Below are 21667 nucleotides of genomic sequence, written 5' to 3' on the forward strand. Positions count from 1 at the left end.
TGAGACCCTGTTTCCAACTAAAATATATTACAAAAAAATAGGTCTGGGAGTATAGTCCAGAGGTAAAAGGTCCCTGGGTTCCACCCCTAGTACTACCAAAAAAAATTTTAAGTAAAAAATAAATAAATAAAAAGGGCTGGGGGTGTAGCCTGGCAGTAGAATGCCCCTGGCTTCAATCTCTAGTATTACAAAATAAATAAATAATATAGAGTAAAAATTATTTTGCAATAGTGTCTCATTAGTTGCTAAGGGCTCTGCTAAGTTGCTGAGGCTGCTCTCAAACCTGCAATCCTCCTGTCTCAGTCTTTCAAGTACTAGGATTATAGGAGTGCGTCACGACACTCAGATTGCTCCAGGCCTTTGAAGAAGTAGTGAACCCTCTTCTCAGAAAAATGTATATACACATACTATACATACACACACACACACACAAAATGTACTCCATATGTCCACTAACACTCACACTTTATAATTACACATATAATACACATACTCCACATATCACATACATGTATATCACACACGTGCTCCACACATACTCTACATACCAAACATACCACACACACCAAGCACACTTCACACATCAGACACACAACATATGCACACTCCAGCCCTTGTACTCACAACACACCCCGTACCATCTGCTACACACGTGTTGCAAATGCACAGCCGTTTGGGAGGCCCCCAAACACCTCCAGGAGACTGGCATGTTGCCACTGCCTTTCCCAGGGTCTCCATTTCCCCACCTTGGGGTGCTTGCAGGGAATCATCTGGGAGCTGTGGCAGGGAAGAGCACCCCACGGGAGGCGAAAGGTCTTTCCAAGATCTGGGCCCTGAAACAAGCCCACTGGGTCTGGGGTCAAGTGCGCGCCTGTAACTAGCCATAGTAGCCTTAGTCTTCTTATCCACAAAAGGGGGCGTTTCCTCTCTTGCAGCACTGGAAGGCGGGTTACTGGCCGTGGCTGGTGAGGGAGCCTGGCACGTCTGGTCCTAGTGGAGCCTTGCCCAGGCCTAAGCGGCCCCAGGGCCATCTCCTCCTGTAGCACACGTATTAACCTCCTCAACGCTTCACAGATTTACCGCTTGACTCTTCCCAAGATCACAGATAGGATTCTCACCCTCATTTTCTAGAGGGAAAAACTGAGCACAGAAAGGTCAAGTCGTTTGGCCACGATCACACAGCTAAGTGGCAGGAGAGGGACTCAAGCAGGCGGGTGGACGGGCTCCGCACTGCTACTCCCCTCGGTAGGCTTCGCTCCTTTCCCTGCCTTATTGACCTTCTAGCTGGGCCAGCCCCTCTCTCCTGAGCGGTTCCTCCCCTTGGACTCCAATCCTGGCAGGAGTTGGGCAGGGGATACAGGACCAAGGAGAGGGCGGCAGATAGCAGAGTGGACGGCTTAGCGCCTTCTCCCTGTTCACCCCTCAGGACCTCAGTGTCCACATCTGTGCATTGGGGATGATCGACATTTCAATCGCGGCTGTGATGACAGACTGACCCGCAAGCTCGGAGCACCGAGCACAGCACTTAACGCATGCTTGCTGTGATCACTATCCTAAGGATTCCAGAAGCCTTCTGGGGAGGCCGAGGCGGCTCTGGTTGAAAAAGCCCCCTGGCTCTGCTCCACCGAGTTTCCAGTAGCTGCCTCTGAGCGCGGGGCAGGGTGGGAGGCCCGCCTCACCTCTGCAGTCATCTTGGCGATCACCCCGGCAGAGATGGCCCCGCTGAGCACGTTCCGCCTCAGGCCCGGGTTCCTCGGGTCCTTGAGGTTGCTGATGCGGCTGCGCACACGGTTCCGGTACTTCATGTCCGTGCTCTTGAGCTCCCGGTAGATATGTGACAGGGTCAAGGGCCAGCAAGTCACTCACGCATGCAGAGGATGGGCGGGCCGCCTGCTCCTCTCCCTGCCCCTCGCTGCAGGTGCATTTGGGTCAGCTGGGTACCAGAGATGGAGAGCAAATTCCAGGGCGGGATTGCGTGGTAGCCAGCACCACGATGCGGGGCCGGGGAACAGCCCCTGGGCTGGCCTGGGCCTCTTGTGGGACCTCCGAGGAGCCTTATGACTTCTCTGTGCCCCAGTTTCCTCTATTTATAAACTACAGGGCTGTGAGCTAAGCACATATGCACCCACGTGGCATCTGGAGATTATCAAATGCTCAGCACCTACCAGCTGATGAGATGTCAAGGGTTAAGGTACCTCTAGTTTGGAAGGACCCAGGCAAATCTAGCTGCTGGAGGAAAAAGTTGAGAGACACCTGTTTATGGCCCTAACAAGCGCTGCAAAAAATAATGGTGGAGCCAGGGGTGGTGGCGCACACTTGTAATCCCAGAGATTGGGAGGCTGAGACAGGAGGATCGCGCAGGTTCGAAACCAGCCTCAGCTACTTAGTGAGGCTCTCAGCAACTTAGTGAGACCCTGTTTCCAAATAAAATTTAAAAATAGGTCTGGGAGGATAGCCCGAAGGTGGAAGGCCTCTGGGTTCCACCCCCAGCACCACCAAAAAAAATTTTTTTTTAAATGGTGGAGCCAGGCAAGGTGGTGCATGCTTGTAATCCCAATACTTTGAAGGCTGAGACAAGAGGATTGCAGGTTCTCAGCCAGCCTCAGCTACTTAGTGAGACCCTTAGCAAGATTCTGTTTCTTTCTTTCTTTCTTTTTTTTTTTTTTTTTTTTTGGCGCAGCTGGCTTCGAACCTGCGCTATCTTCCTGTCTCTGCCTCCCAAGAGTGGGGATTACAAGCATGCGCCACCACGCCCGGCTCAAGATTCTGCTTCTAAATAATAAAGAATAAAAAGCCGGGCGTGGTGGAACACGCTTGTAATCTCAGTATTTGGGAGGCTGAGACAGGAGGATGGCAGTTTGCAGTCAGCCTCAGCTACTTAGACCCTCCGCAATTTAGTGAGACCCTGTTTCAAAATAAAGAATAAAAAAATAGGCAGAGGGTGTAGCTTGGAGGTCGAATGGCCCTGGGTTCCATCCCCAGACCCACCAAAAAAAAAGAATAAAAAAAGAATAAAATATTGGGCTGGGAATGTACCTCAGAGGTAGAATGTCCCTGGGTTCAATCCCCAGTACTGGGGGGGGGGGGGAAAGCTGGGCGTGGTGGTGCACACTTGTAATCCTAGCATTCAGGAGGCTAAGACTGGAGGATCGCGATTCACGGACAGCCTCAGCTATTTAGTGAAGCCCTCTGCAACTTAGTGAGATCCTGTCTCAAAATAAAACCATACAGAAAGCTACTGTGGCCGTAGAAGGGAGACAGCGGACTTGCCGGGGTGCTGGGAGGGAGGTGGCATTATTTCTTCTATTTGTGTGTATGTATGTGTGTTCCTGGGGAGTGAACCCAGGGGCATTCTATCTCTGTGTTACACTCCCACCCCTTATTTATTTATTTATTTATTTATTTATTTATTTTTGTGGGTCTGGGGATGGAACCCAGGGGCATTTGACCTCCGAGCTACAGCTCAAGCCCTATTGTTTATTCTTTATTTTAAAACTGGGTCTCACTGAGTTTCAGAGGGCCTAAGTAGCTGAAGCTGTCCACGAACCGCGATCCTCTGGTCTCAGCCTCCTGAATGCTGGTATTACAAGCATGCGCCACCACGCCCGGCCCTTATTTATTTATTATTACTTTGGTACTAGAGATTGAACCGAGGGGCCTTCTACCTCTGAGCTACACCCGCAGCCCTATTTTATTTTGAAACAGGGTCTTACTAAGTTGCTAAGGGCCTTGATAAATTGCTGAGGCTGGCCTCGAACCTGAAATCCTGTTTCTAGGATTTCGGCCACCATGCCGGCCCTTCACCGCTTCCTTGTCTCTAGAAGAGGCGTATCCAGCAGAGGGAGCTGAGGGGTCCAGGAGGACCAGGTAAGTCTTGGCCTATCCACTTTACTTCAAACTGGGCTTGGAGTAAAAGGGACCTGCCTGGAGGGACAACTGCTGCTGAGGAAATGAACGAAGTCCTGATACCCTGGGCTCAGCATCCCTGAACTAACAGGAGGTGATGGAGACCTGTTTGTGGAGGTCCTGGGCGGTATCAAGGTGTAGTTGATGCAGTGCTGGCTAACCACCGAATGTTGGCAGAAGGCAACACCAGGATATGTGTTGGGGGATATAGGGCTGGGCTCAGGCAGGGATGGAAGCAGGTTAGCCCTGGGCCTCCCAGCAGACCCAGGAGGCCCAGGGAGGGTCATTCACACCCAATGTGACACTCAGACTCCCTCTCTGCCGGGGTTTGTCCCCCTCCCTCCACCCCCCTTTGTCTTTGACAGCAAACCTTTGTCTCCCATGCATCCATTCAGGGGGCCTAGTAGAGAGGGACCCTTTTTTCTCTAAGCTCTAAATTTTTGTGAGCAATGAGCCCTATCATAGTGGTGGTCACCTCTTGTCCACACAGGCCCCTCTCGTACAAGATGTGGGGAATGGGGCTTCTGGAACAAGCTTAGTCCACAGAACCCAAAGACCAAGGCTTCAGGCGAGCCCAGACACCTAGTAGTTGAGCTCAGTTTCCTCATCTGCCCAATGGGAACAGCAGCCCCCACCCCACAGACTTTGGGGGAGTGTTATCAGAGGTAGAAACTGTCAACTGTCCAGCACGGGGCCTGCTACATGTCAGAGAGTCAAGAATGAGAGATGTTGCTGGGTGCAGGGGTTCACACTTGTGATCCCAGTGCTTGGGATGTTGAGACAGGAGGATCACAGGTTCAGGGCCAGCCTCGGCAACTTAGCAAGACTCTCCGCAACCTAGTCAGACCATGTTTCCAAACAAAATAAATAGATAAATAAAATTAAAATGGCTGGGGTGTAGTTCAGAGGTAGAATGCTCCTGGGTTCAACCCCTAGAGTCACAAAATAATAATAATAAATAAATGACTAAATAAATAAAAACGAGAGTTGTTACCATCATAGAAAGGAAGACAGGGAGAGGCTGGCATGACGTGTACTACCTTCCTGTCCCCTCAGATACGTGAAGAAATGCCTTGGCCCAGTGAGGCTTGTCATGACCTGCCCGGCTAGACGCAACTGAGCCTGGAGGTTCTGAAGTCACATTTTCTGGGTTCTGTCCCAGCCCTAGAACTACGATCAGCTGCAGGGACTTTGGCAGGTGACAACCTCCCTGTGTTTCAGCTGTCACTGAGTGGTCAGCCTGGCGGGGTCAGTGGGTGGGGTCAGCCAGGTGGGGTCAACCGGGCGGGGTCAGCGGGTGGGGTCAGCCGGGCGGGGTCGTTCTCCCCACACAGGGGCTCTGCTCATCAGTAGCTTAAGGAGGGGTTGGCAGGGAGGACACATAACCACAAGTCTCAGCTGACCCCAGCCCGGTCTCGGGGCAGAGCAGGACTGCCCAGAGTCCAAGCACCCGCACAGCCCCGCGCGGCTCAAGGATATGATCTTCAATCTCGGATGCCATCTTGTCACAGTTGATTCCATAGTCCTTGTAATCATCTAAAAGACATCGAGAGGCACAGACATCAGCCAGACCCGACCTGGACGGTCACACCTGCTTCTGCCGGGGACATAAAACACTCACAGAGGGCACAGGGAGCCCCCTTCTCTCCTCTCCCCGGCCCAGCCCCTCTCACCTTCCGCTTTTAGGGCTGCAGACAGCATCTCCACACACTTGTCCCGGACAGAGTCCCCTGTGAGATAGCAGGGGGCCAGGAGGCAGGCGGATGGGGCGAATGTGGGCGTGGAGGGGCTGCTGGGAGTTTTGGGGGTCTCTGCTTTTGATTTGCTGCTATTTGATCTGAGGGTGAAAACCAGTAAGACATTTTTGTGAGTGTATGGTACTGGGGATTGAACCCAGGGGCATTCTGACCCCAGCTACACCTCCAGCGCTGTTTTATTTTTATTATTATTTTTATTATTTTTATTTTGTGGGTCTGAGAATGGAACCCAGGTGCATTCGATCTCTGAGCTATACCCCCTGCCCTATATTTTATTCTTTGAGACAGGGTCTCACTAAGTTGTGGAGGGCCTCACTAAGTAGCTGAGGCTGTCAGTGAACCACGATTCTCCAGTCTCAGCCTCCCAAATGCTGGGATTACAAGTGTGAGCCACCACGCCTGCCTTTGTTATATTTTTATTAGAGACAGGGTCTTGCTAAGTTGGGAGGGTCTGGCTAAATTGCAGAGGCTGGCCTCGAACCTGAGATTCTCCTGTCTCAGTCTCTCAAGTTCTAGGATTACAGGTATGCGCCACCATGCCCTGTTCAAGCAGTCCCCCTTTACCACCAAGCCTAGTTTGAAACAGAGTGGACGGCCTAGAGCCTAGTCCTCCGGGCTCACAGCATTCGGTAGGCAGAGACCGGAAGATCTTGGTTTGCCGACAGCTCAGCTACTTAGCGAGGCACTTCGCAACTGAGACCCTCTTTCAAAAAAAACAAAAAAGACTAAAAAATATGGCTGGGGGTGTAGCTCAGAGGTACAATGTCCCTGGGTTCCATCCCCAGTACCCGCAAAAAAAATTTTGACAAAATAAAAATAAACAATAAAGGCTGGGTGTGGTGTCGCACCCTTGTCATCCCAGCATTTGGGAGGCAGAGGCACGGCAGATCATGGTTCGCAGCCATCCTCAGCTATTTACTGAGGCCCTTTGCAATTCAGTGACACCCTGTTTCAAAATAAAAAATAAAAAATAGAGCTAGGGGTGTAACTCGGAGGTAGAATGCCCCTGGTATCCATCACCAGTACTACAAAAAAATAAAAAATAAAATAAATAAAATAAAATATAGGGTTGGGGTGGAGTTCAGAGCTGGAATGCCCCTGGGTTCAATCCCCAGTACTGCAAAAAAAATTATTTGGGGGTTGAACCCAGGGGTACTCTACTATTGAACTACACACTGATACTTAGACCTTTTTATTATTTGTTTTGAGACAGGATCTTGCTAAATTGTTGAGGCTGGCCTCTGCAATCCTCTTGTCTCAGCCTCCCAAGTAGCTGGCGTTACAGGACATGCCACTGTGCCTGGCATATCCATACTCTATTAGTGAAGGAACATGTAACAGCACCAATGCTTAGGCTAGAGTCAGTGACGCACTGGGCTAGCTTCCCACAAGCTCTCGTAAGTACATAACCCATTCATTTCTTCACTCATTCAGTAAATGTATTAAGCATCCTTCAGGCTCTGTGCTCAGAGCACAGGAAGGCGGCCATGCAGCACAACTCCTCCCTCCAGGAGCCGCAGTCTGGAGCAGTGCCTGCCTCCCACCCGGAAAGCGGGCTGCTTCTAACAGGTGCCGGGAGCCTGCAGGCGCTTTACCAGCATCGGCTCACTCAATCCCACAGCCTCCCCACGAGGGACAGGAGGGTGGCCGCTGAGAGCAGGGGCCAGAAAGTCCCTGGCGCAGGGCGGTGGCCTGGGCTCAGCTCGCTGGCTGCCGCACTGGAGGGCGAGGAGCTTGTGGAGGAGAGGGAGCTGGGGAGTGTCCACGCGGGGTTGTAAGGGCGGTGATAACAAAAGCCACCCTTTACCCTGTGTTTCTATTGATTTCCACAGGGCAACCTTGGAAGTTATTTACAAACTACCGGCCCCACTTTACAGAGGAGGGAACGGAGCCCCGTAAGGGCGGTGATAACAAAAGCCACCCTTTACCCTGTGTTTCTATTGATTTCCACAGGGCAACCTTGGAAGTTATTTACAAACTACCGGCCCCACTTTACAGAGGAGGGAACGGAGCCTTGGGGACGTGAGAGGGGCCCAAGGACTTGCTGGTCCATGCCGGTGACGCCCTTCCTCTCCTCTCAGCGGCTGTCTCTGCACTCCTGGGGAAGGAGCCAGGCTGTCAGGAGCCTCTCCCCATCCAGCCTCTCCTCCAGTCTTCTCTTTCAGTAACTCACCAAGATCTGCCGCCAACTCTCATCCTCCCACTCAGGAAAAAAAATATAAAATGACTCATCGGTGACCCCATGCTGGCTTCTTTATCTTTTTTTTTTTTTTTTGGTGGTACTGGGGGTGGAACCCAGGGGCTTTCTACCTCCAGGCTATACTCTCAGACCTATTTTATACTTTGTTTGGAAACAGGGTCTCACTAATTGCTGAGAGCCTAAGTAGCTGAGGCTGGCTTCGAACCTGTGTGATCCTCCTGTCTCAGCCTCCCAAGTGCTGGGATTACAAGCGTGCGCCACCAATGCCCAGCTGCTGCTGCTGCTGCTGCTGCTGCTGCTGCTGCTGCTTCTTCTTCTTCTTCTTCTTCTTCTTCTTCTTCTTCTTCTTCTTCTTCTTCTCCTCCTCCTCCTCCTCCTCCTCCTCCTCCTCCTCCTCCTCCTCCTCTTTCTCCTCCTTCTTTTTTTTTTTAAAACAAGGTCTTGCTATATAGCCCAGGCGGTCTCAAACTCACAATTCAGCCAGACATGGTGGCACACACCTGTAATCCCAGTACTTAGGAGGCTGAGACAGGAGACTTTCTGGTTTGCAGTCCGCCTCAGCAACTTTGAGAGGCCCTCTGCAACTTAGTGAGACCCTGTTTCAAAATTTAAAAAAGAAAAAAAAGGGGCTGGGGTTGTAGCTCAGAAGTAGAATGCCCCTGGGTTCTATCCCATACAGTACCACAAAAACAAAACAAAACATAAATCTTCATAATCTCTGGCCTCAGCCTCCCACACTGTTGGGATTACAGGTGTGCCCTGGGCTGACTCTTCTAAGAAATTAGGGTCCCCTTCTCCATTTCACTTTTAACACTCTGAATCCTTGTGGAAGGGCTCAACACGCCGCTGCTGGATTCCTAACTCCAGAGGGCGCTGTTCATGCTCTCTGGAGTTGTAGTGACCGGTCTGGGCAGCCGTACCCAGCAACCCGGAGGCCTGGCGCTGTAGCTGCAGCACACCTGCACTTCCAGCCAATGGAAGAGTATGCTGGGTTCTGCAAAAGTCTTCAGGCCCAAGAAGCTGTGTCTGGATGTGAGGCTGACTGAGTAGCTGGGGCGTCTCTGTATTAAAAACCTGCAGTTAAACCAGGCGTGGTGGCGCATGCTTGTATTCCCAGCATTTCGTAGGCTGAAACAGGAGGATCCTGGTTCACGGATAGCCTCAGCTACTTAGTGAGGCCCTCTGCAACTCAGTGAGACCCTGTTTCAAAATAAAGAATAAAAAAATAGGGCTGGGGGGATAGCCCAGAGGTAGAATGCCCCTGAGTTCCATCCCCAGTACCACAAATAAATAAATAAATACAGAAATAAATAAGTAAATAAATATAAACCCAAAAAAACCCTGCAGTTAAAGCTAGGCACGGTGGCACACACTTGTAATCCCAGTTCTTTGGGAGGCTGAGACAGGAGGATCCCGGTTCAAGGCCAGCCTCAGCAATGTAGCAAGACTCTTAGCAATCTAATAAGACCATGCTTCAAAACAAAAGAAAAAAGAATTGGGGTTTAGCTTGGAGGTAGACTGCCCCTGGGTTCAATCTCCAGAACCACAAGAACAAACAAAAAGCCTAGGGTTATGACCGGGGGCAATGGTGCACACCTGGGCAATTTAGCAAGGTCCGGTCTCAAAATAAAAAATAAAAAGGGGTTGGGGTAGCTCAGTGGTAGAGCACCCCGGATTCAATCCCCAGTAACACACAAACACACACACCACCCACCCTGGGATAAGAGAATCCACCCAACATCCTGCGAGCACTCCAGTGCGGACCTGCCCAGTGGCCTCTGGTCCCCAACTTTTGCTCTCTGGCCGGCTTTGGATCCCGTCACCACGTGCACCCCTGGGCCGCTGAGACCTGCGCGTCCTTTGGAGAGCTGCTGGTCCTCACAGTGGCTCCATTTTGCCACGTGAGCGAGGCAGGGCGCGCAGGCTGTGCTCTTGTGGGATTTACATTTTCTTCTCTCTTTTTGAGATACTGGGGATTGAACCCAGAGGCGTTCTACCTCCAAGCTACATCCCCAACCCCCCCCCCCTTTTTTCCACTTTGAAACAGGGTCTCTTAGCCGGGCGTGGTGGTGCACGCTTGTAATCCCAGCATTTGGGAGGCTGAGACCTAGAGGATCACTGTTCGTGGACAGCCTCAGCTACTTAGTGAGGCCCTCGGCAACTCAGTGAGACCCGGTTTCAAAATAAAGAATGAAACAGGGTCTCCTTCAGTTGCTAAAGTTAGTCTTAAACCTGTGATCCTCCTGTCTCAGCCTCCAAAGTACTGGGACTACCACCACACCCAGCTATGTTTTACATTTTCAATTTCTAGAGGTTTTGGCTAAATGGATCCCCTCACTTCTATTGATTCGTTTTAGTGCAGTTGAAGCTTGCCACTCTGGATTAACTTAATCCCTGCTTCTACCCACTCTGCCCAAGGGCAGGTGGCTTGGAGCAGGGCAGAAGGAGGAGGAAGCTGAGCTCCAGCTGAATGTCCCAGGGAGGGACTGTGGAGGTTTGGAAACTAACAAACGGGGCGCCGCCTGTGACATGTGGCTCCCCCTGGCCCCACCGTGATCCCTGCTGTGCCGCCGGGCTTTCACCTGCATAGCCACAGCACCCCAAAGCTGGTTCCCCTGGTCCTTGGGTCCCCCTTACAACTTACCTGCCTTTCAAGACCGAGGAGCTAGTCTGAGCTTCTAAAGGACTCTATTTTCTGCACTGGGTCAGCTCTTCACCCTGGCCCAGCTCCTCCACATCCTGTTCTTTTATTTTTTCTTTTTTTTTTTTCTGTAGTACTAAGGATTGAATCCAGGGGTGTTATACCTCTGAGCTACATCCAGCCTTTTAAAACTTTTTTTGTTTTGTTTTGAAACAGGGTCTCACTAGGTTGCTAAGGGTCTTGCTAAGTTGCTGCGGCTGGCCTTGAACCTGTGATCCTCCTGTCTCAGCCTTCCGAGTACTGGGATTACAGGGTGCACCACCAGGCCCAGCCCTGTCCCCCTTCTGATCTAGCCTCCCACCTCACTCCGCATGGCTCACTGAGGCCCCACAGCACTGCTTTTTCACTCCTTAAACACACCCGTGGCTGCTGCTCGCCTGGCTGGTCTCGCCCCTCTGAGTGGGGCTTCCTGCCGGTCAGGTCTCAGCTCACGCGTGTCACATGCTCAGGGAGGCCTTCCCAGATCACCTCGGTCCAGGCCGACTGTCCCTGACCCGCTTTCCTCTAGGGCACTCCTCCAGGACTATAATTAGCCCGTTTATGTGTTGATAAACATCGTCTGTCTCCAGGAGAGTGGGAAGCTCCTCGCCTCTCTCTTCCAGTACCTGTGACTGCTCTGGGCAGGTGTGAATGATTGAACTAATGAATGGATACAGGATGAATTGACCATAAAGGATGGAAGACACATCCTGGGGATTGGATGGAGCTGAGTTGAGGGTGGGGGAAGCAGGTCCTCTTGGCAGGTGAATGGAAGCTTTTCCCAGGCCTAAGAGAGGGAGTTGAGGGTGGGGGAAGCAGGTCCTCTTGGCAGGTGAATGGAAGATTTTCCCAGGCCTAAGAGAGGGAGTGGCCCCTCGTCTCCTGCAACTGGGACGCGGCTTCGCGGAAGGAGATGTGGCCTCAGCGCACATCCTCAGCGCCTAGGGCTCACCAGAAGGGGAGCCAGGAGAATGGGGCTTTGAAGGGGGGGCGGCGAGGCATAAGAATGAGCAACAGAGCCGGGCGTGGTGGCTCAGGCCTGTGATCCCAGTACTTGGGAGGCTGAGACAGGACAATCACAGGTTCAAGGACAGCCTCAGCAAGTAGTGAGACTCCCAGAAATCTAGTGAGATCCTGTTTCCAAATAAAAATAAAATAGGGCTGGGGGTGTAGCTCAGAGGTAGACTGCCCCTGGGTTCCATCCCCTGTACCGCAAAGCAAACAATAATACCAACGGTCAGTTTTAGAATACCTACAGTGAGGGGATATTATTATTATTAAGAACTTAAGAGTACAGAGCCAAATCCTGAGCTCAACCTGGTACACCCACTTTGTAGCTATGTAACTACGGGTAAGTCCTTTAACCTCTAAGTGTCTCAGGGCTCTTTGTTTATTTGTTTGTTTGTTTTTGATACTGGAGATTGAACCCAGGAACATTCTACATCTGAGTCACACGCCTAGCTCTTATTTATTTAGAGTCTGCCTAAGTTGCTGAGGGCCTCCCTAAGTTGTCAAGGCTGCCCTCAGACCTTGGATCCTCCTGTCTCAGCCTCCCAAGTACTGGGATGACAGGCGTGCACCACCACGCCCAGCTGTGTCTCAGTTTCTCACACACAAAATGGAAATATCAGTATCACCCATCTTATTGGGCTGTTGAAATTATCGAAGAACCTAAGAGAGCTGGGCCTGGAGGTACATGGCTGTAATCTCAGTACTTGGGAGGATGAAACAGGAAGTTTAAGACCAGCCCCAGCGATTTAGCAAGACTCTGTTTCAAAATAAATTAAAGGCCGGGCGTGGTGGCGCACGCTTGTAATCCCCGCGCTTGGGAGGCAGAGACAGGAGGATCGCGCAGGTTCAAAGCCAGCCACGCGCGCTGGCTTAGGAGACCCTGTTTCCAAAATGAAAATGTAAAAATAGGTCTGGGAGTGTAGCCCGGAGGTAGAAGGGCTTCCAGGAACCCCAGTACCACCAAAAAAAAAAAAAAAAAAAAAAAAAAATTAAAAACAAACAAACAAAAAAATCCGGGCGTGGTGGCACACACTTGTAATCCCAGCATTTGAGAGGCTGAGACCTGAGGACTGCGGTTCGCGGACAGCCTCAGCTACTTGGTGAGGCTCTCCGCAACTCAGTGAGACCCTGTTTCAAAATAAAGGATAAAAAATTGGGCAGGGGGTGTAGCTCAGAGGTCAAATGTCTCTGGGTTCCATCCCCAGACCCACAAAAAATAAAAAAAGCAAAATAAAAAAATAAAAAAAAGGACCTGGGAGTGATGGTGCATGCCTGTAATTCCAGTACTTGGGAGGCTGAAACAGGTGGATCGCAGGTTCATGGCCAGCCTCAGCTACTTAGTGAGGCTCTCAGAAACTTAGTGAGACCCTGTTTCAAAGTAAAATCATAAAATAGGGGTATATGTGTGTGTGTATGTGTATGTGTGTGTGTGTATGTGTATATATATATATATATATATATATATATATATATATGTATGTATAGCTAATTAAAATGCCCTTCGGTTCAATCCCCAGTACCACACAAAAAGGGAGAAGTTTGGGGGTGTAGTTCAGAGACAGCCTAGCACTTAATCCCCATTTCAGTCCTCAGTACCTAAATAAATAAAAAAACGGGGGAGGGGGGTGTAGCTCAGAGGCAGAAGTACAAGGCCTTTTGTTTCCTCATTTGACCTTGGGGGTTATAATTATTCCCATTTTACAGATGCAGATATGTAGGCTGAGACTCAGAGAGCTGGACTGACTCGTCCAAGGCCATCTATCCAACCACTAAACGGCAGAGTCAGACCACGGATTAGGTCTTCTGCCTCCCTGATTCTTTTCAACACATCTTACTGTGTCTCTAAGAGTTCTCCAGAGTTATCTATCTATCTATCTATCTATCTATCTATCTATCTATCCGTACTGGGGGTTGAACCCGGGAGCATTCTACTCCTCAGCTACATCCCCATTCATTCATTCATTATTTATTTATTTTTAGAAACAGTCTCACGAGGTTGCTGAAAGCCTCGCTCTGCTGCTGAGGCTGTCCTGGGACTTGTGATTGTCCTGCCTCGCCGTCATCCAGCTCTTCCTCCAGCAGAGCAAGGAGAGCTGTGTGGAGCACCCCTCCGCACCCTGGCGGGGCGCTCCAGCCCTGCTCCCCCGGCTTGGCTAGGGGCTGGCTGGCTGGTGGCATTTCAGCCAGCCTCACTTATTTTGCTTTCGGTACACACGACTTGGAATTGCGCCAAATTGCAGAATGGGCATTGTCAGGAGGGAGCTGAACTGATCAAAAGCTTCTTTCTGCTTCTCCCAGTGCCATCGCCAGCACCAGGCCTGACAAAATCCTCCCCCAGGTCTTGGCAGAGGCACCTGGAAGCCTGGCTTGTTGCTCCCATGCGCCACCTACAGGAAATTTCAATCACTGCACTGCCAAGTCACTGGGGAGTCCAACTAATTCCAGTCCCTGGGAAGCTGAAACAGGAGGATTAGAGACAGGTTCAAGGCCAGCCTCAGCAATTTGGTGAGACACTCAAAAACTTAGCAAGGCGCTGTTTTTTTTTTTTTTGCTGTTGTTTTTTTTTTTTTTTTTTTGGTGGTACTGGGGTTCCTGGAAGCCCTTCTACCTCCGGGCTACACTCCCAGACCTATTTTTACATTTTTATTTGGAAACAGGGTCTCCTAAGCCAGCGCACGGGGCTAGCTTCGAACCTGCGCGATCCTCCTGTTTCTGCCTCCCAAGCGCGGGGATTACAAGCGTGCGCCACCACGCCCGGCTTGTTGTTGTTGTTTTTATTTGGTGATACTGGGGTGGAACCCAGAGGCTTTCTACCTCCGGGCTATACTCCCAGACCTTTTTTATATTTTATTTGGAAACAGGGTCTCACTAAGTTCCTGAGAACCTCACTAAGTAGCTGAGGCTGGCTTCGAACCCGTGCGATCCTCCTGTCTCTGCCTCCCAAGTGCAGGGGGTTACAAGCATGCGCCACCATGCCCGGCGCAAGGCCCTGTTTTAAAATGAAAAAGTAAAGGTCCAGGCTTGGTGTAGTATTCCATGCCTGTAATCCCAGCTACTCAGGAGGTTGAGGTAGGAGTACTAACTTGAACCCATGAGTTCAAAACCAGCCTAAGCAACATTTTAATATTCCTATCTTGAACAGGCAGGTATGATGGCACACGCTTGTAATCCCAGCATTTGGGAGGCGGAAACTGGAGGATCACAGTTCAAGTACAGCCTCAGCTACTTAGTGAGGCCCTTTGCAACTCAGTGAGACCCCGTTTCCAAATAAAGACTAAAAAATAGGGCTGGGGGTATAGCTCAGAGGTAGGATGCCGCTGGGTTCCATCTTTGGTACCACCAAAAAAAAAAAAAAAAAAAAGAACAAAAGAAACAGAAGTCCCCACACAGCTGGACATGGTGATGAACACCTATAATCCAAATACTTCCCCTAGTACCACAATATTGTTTCCCAGACAGAGATGGAACAACCGCAGTAGTTCAGCTGCCCCAGTGGAGAAGCCACGCTGCAGCTCTTAGAACCTGGGGGCAACGCAACGCACGGGGGCCCCCTCCTTGGCCCTGTCTCTGGCTTCCTCCCCTAAGCACAGAGGGACACCTGCCCCATGGGACCCTGCCGTGGAGAAGCCAGTGGCTGCCCTTACCTTTCCATCGACGGCCTTTTCGGAGAGGAGGTGGCGGAAGACCTGGAGTCGGCAGAGTCTCTCCTGAAAAAAGGGGAAATGGAAGATGAGGCCCTCTAGTAGGCCAGCACCAGTACTGATTCCCGAGAGAGGCTGGAGAAAGCATCTTAGAGTGATGCCTGCTGGGGGGAGGGGGACAGGAGGGAGTCAAATGACCCCAGCAGCCGGGGAGCAGGAGGGTCGACCTGGCCCTAGAAGCAACCCCAGGGAGGGAAGCCACATCGCAGATCCCCTCCACACGTTGGGTCAGCGACTGTGCGTTGTCTCTAACTAGTTCTCCCAGGCCCCTCTCCTTGCTGCCAGGCAGGCCTTGGTCATCTGAGCCCATAGAAATGGCTTCCCAGGACTGCTGTGCTCATCTGGAGCCAGAGACACTGAGGGGCAGGGCTCAGTCACCCCTGCAGGGCACTTTAGCAGGAGCAGGGAAAGGCAGGCAGGTTTGGGAGATAAAGTGGCCCGCAGAGGCAGGTGGCCAGCAGGGGATAGAATGAGGTGTGCCCCATGCCTGAAGCCATGTAAGAAAACCAGTGCCCAGCAGGGAAAAAGACAAAGACAAATTAGCCAAACGAGAGCCTGGAAGGACGCTGTGCAGAAAGCAATAACTACCATGGCTCCCGGTGCTTTGGCAAAACCCCAGAGGCGGGGTCTTTTGGCCAGGCGTCTGCGGATTCATATCGGGGGAGCACTCATCGGGGGAGAGACTCTGGGGGTTGCAACTCTCTATAAGTTTGGTGTGGCTGAACCCAGAAAGAAGGCATATGCAGATTTCTACAGAAATTGTGATTCCATGAACGATTTTGAGGAGATGAAGAAGGCTGGTATCTTTCAGAGTGCAAAGTGATGTTGGAATATAAAGAATTTCCTTGGATTGGACTTCATAGAAGTTGTCACTGACTTGTGTTCCTGAACTATGAAACACGAATATGTGCTATAAAGAATAGTTCCTCTGGTAAATAAACAAAAAATACTATGAAAAAAAATTAGCCAAATGCCATAAAAACTGTTACGTCAGGGGTGTGAGATTAGGCGTGAAAAAAAATTTTTCTTTTCATTTTTAAAATGCTTTTAGCTACATTCTTTTTATGACATCTAATACCATTACTCCTTTTTATTGGTTTTTATAAAACTGTTTGAGCCGGGCATGATGGAGCACACTTGTAATCTCAGTACTTGGGAGGCGTTCACGGACAGTCTCAGCTACCTAGTGCGGCCCTCCACAACTTAGTGAGACCCTGTTTCAAAATAAAGAATAAAAAATAGGGCTGGGGATGTAGCTCGGAGGTAGAATGCCCCTGGGTTCCATCTCTAGTACTGCAAAAAATATAAGTAAATATAAAATTAATGTTTGTAAACTGCAATTCTACTTTTATATCATTTACCCAATTTTTCTTTTTTATTTCATAACATGTATCATCTTCTAACATACCATGTAATTTTATTTTATTTATTTATTTTATTTTTTTGGTGGTACGGGGGATGGAACCCAGGGGCCTTCTACCTCTGGGTTAAACTCCCAGAACTATTTTATGTTTTATTTGGAAACAGGGTATAAGTTGCTGAGAGCCTAACTAAGTAGCTGAGGGTGGCTTCGAACCTGTGCGATCCTCCTGTCTCAGCCTCCCAGCGCGGGGATTACAAGCGTGCGCCACCACGTCCGGCTACCATATGATTTTATTTCATTTTTGTGGTACTAAGGATAGATCCCAGGGCTGCTCTGTCAGTGAGATACATCCCCATTTGTTTTTCTTTTGTATTTTGAGACAGGGTCTCACTAAATGGCTGAGGCTAGCCGTGATCTTGAGATCCTCCTGCCTGTTTCTCAAGTAACTGGGAATGCTTGGATATAACTTATATTAATTAATTAATTAATTAATTCCTGGCACTGGGATTGAACCCAAAGGTGTTCTAACTCCAAGCTACATTCCTAACCCTTTTTTTATTTTTTATTTTCAAATATTTTCTTCTCTTAGCTGGGTATGGTGGCACATGCTTGTAATCCCAGCATTTAGGAGACTGAGACAGAGGATTTAGGTTCACAGCCAGCTACTTAGTGAGGCCCTTTGCAACTCGGGGAGACCTTGTTTTAAAATAAAGACTAAAAATTAGGGCTGGGACTGTAGCTCGGAAGTAGAATGCTTCTGGGTTCCAGCCCTAGTACTAAAAAAAAAAAAAAATTTTTTTTTTCTTTTCTCTAAGTCGCTGAGGGTCCTGCTAAATTGCTGAGGCTGGCCTTAAACATGTGATCCTTGTATCTCAACCTCCCAATGCCTGGGACTATAGGTATGCACTGTCACACCTGTCTTCTTGTATTTATTAACTGCCCTTTGGGAAAATTTCACAAGATCAGAGTTGGCGGGTTTCAGTCACCGTGGTGGACACTATGCAGAGCCCGTTGATCTGCGGGCACTCGCTCTCCCTTCTGCCTCCCTGGGTCTCAGCCTGCCGCCTTCTCTGGACCAGCCAGGCGGGGGGCACGGAGCCCAGGAGCAACTTCAACCAGACTCAGGGGACCGGAGATAAACACCATGGCTTCTTGGCCCCCAAGGGGACGACTGGATGTGAGCACCCCGCCATCCAGGGATCCCAGGGGATTTCAGTCCCACTGGGCACGGCGGCAAGTGCTGGGTGCTGGCACTCTGCCGCCTCCCTGCCCGTGGTCACACTCCGCTCTCCTCTAGCTGCCCTTCCTGAGCAAACCCTGAGCACCCGAATCCCTGTGGCGGGGGCTGCTTCAGGGAGCCCGAGCCACCATGTCCCCAGACTCATCATGGCACGCTGCACAGAGCCCGCACCGAGCGGGTGCTCTCCAAACACCCTCTGCTGACTGCTGCGAGATCAAGCCGTGCAGAAGGGGAAAAACTATGAGGGAGGAAAAAGAAACCTCCCACAGGTAGCAGCTATTAAGTTTCTTGGTTTACTTTTGAGGGGCTGGGGATGAAAGCCAGGGCCTTGCCAGGGTGAGCTACATCCGGGGCCCTGCATTAAGTTTGATGTCTTTTTTTAACTTTTCTTTTTTGGGGGGACGAGTACTGGGGATTGAACCCAGAGACATTCTACCTCTGAGCTACACCCCCAGCCCTTTTTATATTGTGTTTTGAAACAGGGTCTCACTAGGTTGCTGAGTCTTGCTATGTTGCTGAGGCTGGCCTTGAACCTGAGATCCTCCCGTCTCAGCCTCCCAAGTACTGAGATTACAGGCTTGCACCACCAACGCCCAGCTTGATATCTCTCTTCCAGGACATTTTCCCACATGCACACGAACACATATAACATTCATAAGTCTATAAAAAGAGGCAACCACCTGAGTTCTGTCCCCAGGCAGGTCATTTCGGAACATCAGTTCCCTTACCTGCTAAGCAGGAGAAGGGGTAGAGACCTATGTCTTGGGTCTGCCTGGGAAGGAGACAGTAGACGTCTCCAGGCACAGGAAGCCCTCAGTACACCGTCATCCGGACACCTGGGGTCTAGCTTGTCCAGATGGCCCTGTCTCTCAGATCGGGCAGTGTCTCTCAGGGGCTTCCAGGGCCGCCTCTTCCTCCAGGGGGCAGGATGAGGCAGCCCGGGGCCAGCCCTACTTCTCCTGCAGACCAGGCCTGTTCCAGACCTTCACCCAGCTTGAACAAGTGGAATAATCATTCGTCAGTATCCATGTGTGATGGGGTGCAGCCTCGCACGCGCGTCCCTCCCACACCTGGCCCCGGGAGTCCCTCTGTGAGGTGAGGCTCCCTCCCTAGTGTCCCTTGGGGCTGGATAGGTGGAGGCAAGGGTGAAGCTCCAGGGACCCGCTGCTTTCTGATCCGCTGCATTGCTTTTCTTTTTTAGATGGATGCTGGTGGTACACAGTTGTAATCTCAGCATTTTGACAGGAGGACCTCAGGTTCATGGCCAGCCTCAGTTATTTAGTAAGACCTTGTCTCAAAATAAAAAATAATACAAGGCTGGGGGTATAACTCAGAAGTAAAATGTCCCTGGGTTCGATTCTCAGTATCAATCAATCAATCAATCAATCAATCAATGGTGCTGGTGATTTAACCCAGGGGCATTCTACCTCTGAGCCACATGCCCAGCGCTTTTTATTTTTTTATTTTTTTACAGTACTTGGGCTGGAACTCAGGGGCATTCTACCTTGGAGCTACACCCCCAGCCCTATTTTTTATTCTTTATTTTGAAACAGGGTCTCACTGACTTGCAAAGGGCCTCACTAAGTAGCTGAGGCTGTGCGCAAACCGCGATCCTCCTGTCTCAACCTTCTGAATGCGGGGATGACACGCGTGCGCCACCGCGCCCGGCTCCTTTTTTTTTTTTTTGAAACAAGGTCCCACTAGGTTGCTGAGAGTCTCTTCTCTGCTAATAGTTCAACCTTTTATCTTTCAACTTCATCTCACAAGACCCCTCTCCATTCTGGTCCCCCGTTTGCCATGATGCTCAGAACCAAATAGGTCGCTGGTGGCCTGACCACAGTACACGGCTAGCAGGAGGTCCCCAGCAGCCCCACACCGGTCCCACCCGGAATACTGGCGATGCCTGGCAAGCCTCAGGCGATGTTCACTCTGTGCCAGGCACCGTGGGGACGGTCAGGCATTCCTGCCAGCCACCCTCCTAACTCCTTTGGGAAGACAAAACACACCCATATGAAAAGTCCAGTGCCAAGTAGGGTCTTCCAGGTGGGATGGCGGCAAAAGGCAGCAAAATTAAACAAAAGGAACATTGGCCGGGCGTGGTGGCGCACGCTTGTAATCCCTGCGCTTGGGAGGCGGAGACAGGAGGATCGCGCAGGTTCGAAGCCAGCCGCGCTGGCGTAAGAGACCCTGTTTCCAAAAATAAAATAGGTCTGGGAGTGTAGCCCAGAGGTAGAAGGGCTTCCAGGAACCCCAGTACCACCAAAAAAAAAGAAAGAGAGAGAGAGAGAGAGAGAGAGAGAGAGAGAGAGAGAGAGAGAGAGAGAAAGAGAAAAAAGAAAAAAAAGAAAAGGAACATTGAATAGCTTACAGTACTGGCTGGACGTGGTGGTGTATGCCCGGAATCCCAGTACTTGACAGGCTGAGACAGGAGGATTGCAGGTTCAAAAATCAGCCTCATCAACTCACTGAGGTCCTGTTTGGGCTGGGGGTGTAGCTTAGTGTTAGAATGCCTGTGGGTTCAACCCCCTAGCACCATAAAAATAAATAAATAAATAGTAAATAACTTTAATAAATGTAATCATTCGCCAGTATCCATGGGGAATTATTCCAGGAAACAACAGGGATACCAAAATCCATGGCTGTTTAAGTCCTTTACATAAAATGCCTACACACTGCCGGGCGTGGTGGCGCACGCTTGTAATCCCCGCGCTTGGGAGGCTGAGACAGGAGGATCGCACAGGTTCAAAGCCAGCCTCAGCTACTTAGTGAGGCTTTCAGCAACTTAGTGAGACCCTGTTTCCAAATACAATAGAAAATGGGTCTGGGAGTATAGCCCAGAGGTAGAGAGCCTCTGGGTTCCACCCCCAGTACCACCAAAAAAACAAACAAAAAACAACAACAACAAAAAAAAACAAATAAAACAAATAAAATAAAATAAAATGCCTACACACACACTCTTGTACACTTTAAGTCATCTCTTAATTACATATAACACTTAACATACTGTAAAAGCTATGTAAATAGTTGTTGTACTGTATTACTTATAAAATAACGGCAAGAATAACGTCTGTACATGTCTCATATAGACATATGATATATGACAATAGAGACATATATTGCCTACATATAGACAATTTTTTCCTAAATATTTCCTTTTTTTTTTTTTCGTGGTACTGGGGATTGAATCTAGGGGCATTCTATTTCTGAGCTATACCTCGGCTCTATTTTTAAAATTTTTATTTTGAAACAGGGTCTTACTAGCTTGCTGAGAGCTGAATTACCTGCCGAGGCCTGCAATCTTCCTGTCTGAGTCTTCCAAGTCCTGGGGTTACAGGTGTGCACACCATGCCCAGTTTCCTGAATATTCCTGATCTGCATGTGGTTGAGTTCACAGACACATCACCTGCGAATGTGAAGCCAGAGGACAGGGCAGAAACACAGCTGGAGTGTGAGAATCTCCCGCGTAGGGCAGGATATACCATCCTCCTCCCACAGCTATTTCTTTCATAGCCCAAATGGGAAAGGGCTGGTCGAGGTTTATCTCCCACCGCGCCCAGTTTGACTAATTTCCTAAAATGAATTCCTCAGTGGATGCACTGGGTCAAAAAGTATGCACAAGCCAGGTGTAGTGGAGCACACCTGTAATCCCGGTGCTCGGGAGGCTGAGACAAGAGGATTCCGGATTCAAAGCCAGCCTCGACAACTTAGTGAAGCTCATATCAATTTAGCGAGACCCTGTTTCAAAATAAAAATAAAATAGGGCTAGGGATGTAGATCAGAGGTAGAATGCCCCTGGGTTCAATCCCCTG

The 21667-nt window shown here is 50.0% G+C and overlaps 2 protein-coding genes across 2 annotated transcripts in view; one reads left to right on the forward strand and one right to left on the reverse strand.

Annotated features, from left to right (window-relative positions):
* The window catches only part of TCEA3 (transcription elongation factor A3), a gene marked incomplete at both ends in the record, with an annotated part of 45072 nt that overhangs the window by 8043 nt on the left and 15362 nt on the right, over positions 1-21667 (reverse strand). The window contains 4 exons of the mRNA XM_080691344.1: positions 1680-1820; positions 5363-5442; positions 5580-5743; positions 15199-15261. Of these exons, the coding sequence (XP_080547470.1) occupies positions 1680-1820; positions 5363-5442; positions 5580-5743; positions 15199-15261 (448 nt within the window). The remainder of the gene's footprint in view (positions 1-1679; positions 1821-5362; positions 5443-5579; positions 5744-15198; positions 15262-21667) is intronic.
* On the forward strand, positions 15845-16078 carry LOC308260449 (cytochrome c oxidase subunit 6C-like; the record flags this gene model as incomplete). The annotated part of the gene is made up of 1 exon (XM_080691778.1): positions 15845-16078. One exon carries the CDS (start codon positions 15845-15847, stop codon positions 16076-16078), a length of 234 nt encoding a protein of 77 aa, XP_080547904.1.

Source organism: Muscardinus avellanarius (assembly GCF_963383645.1).
Source record: "Muscardinus avellanarius genome assembly, chromosome: 3".
Lineage (NCBI taxonomy): Eukaryota > Metazoa > Chordata > Mammalia > Rodentia > Gliridae > Muscardinus > Muscardinus avellanarius.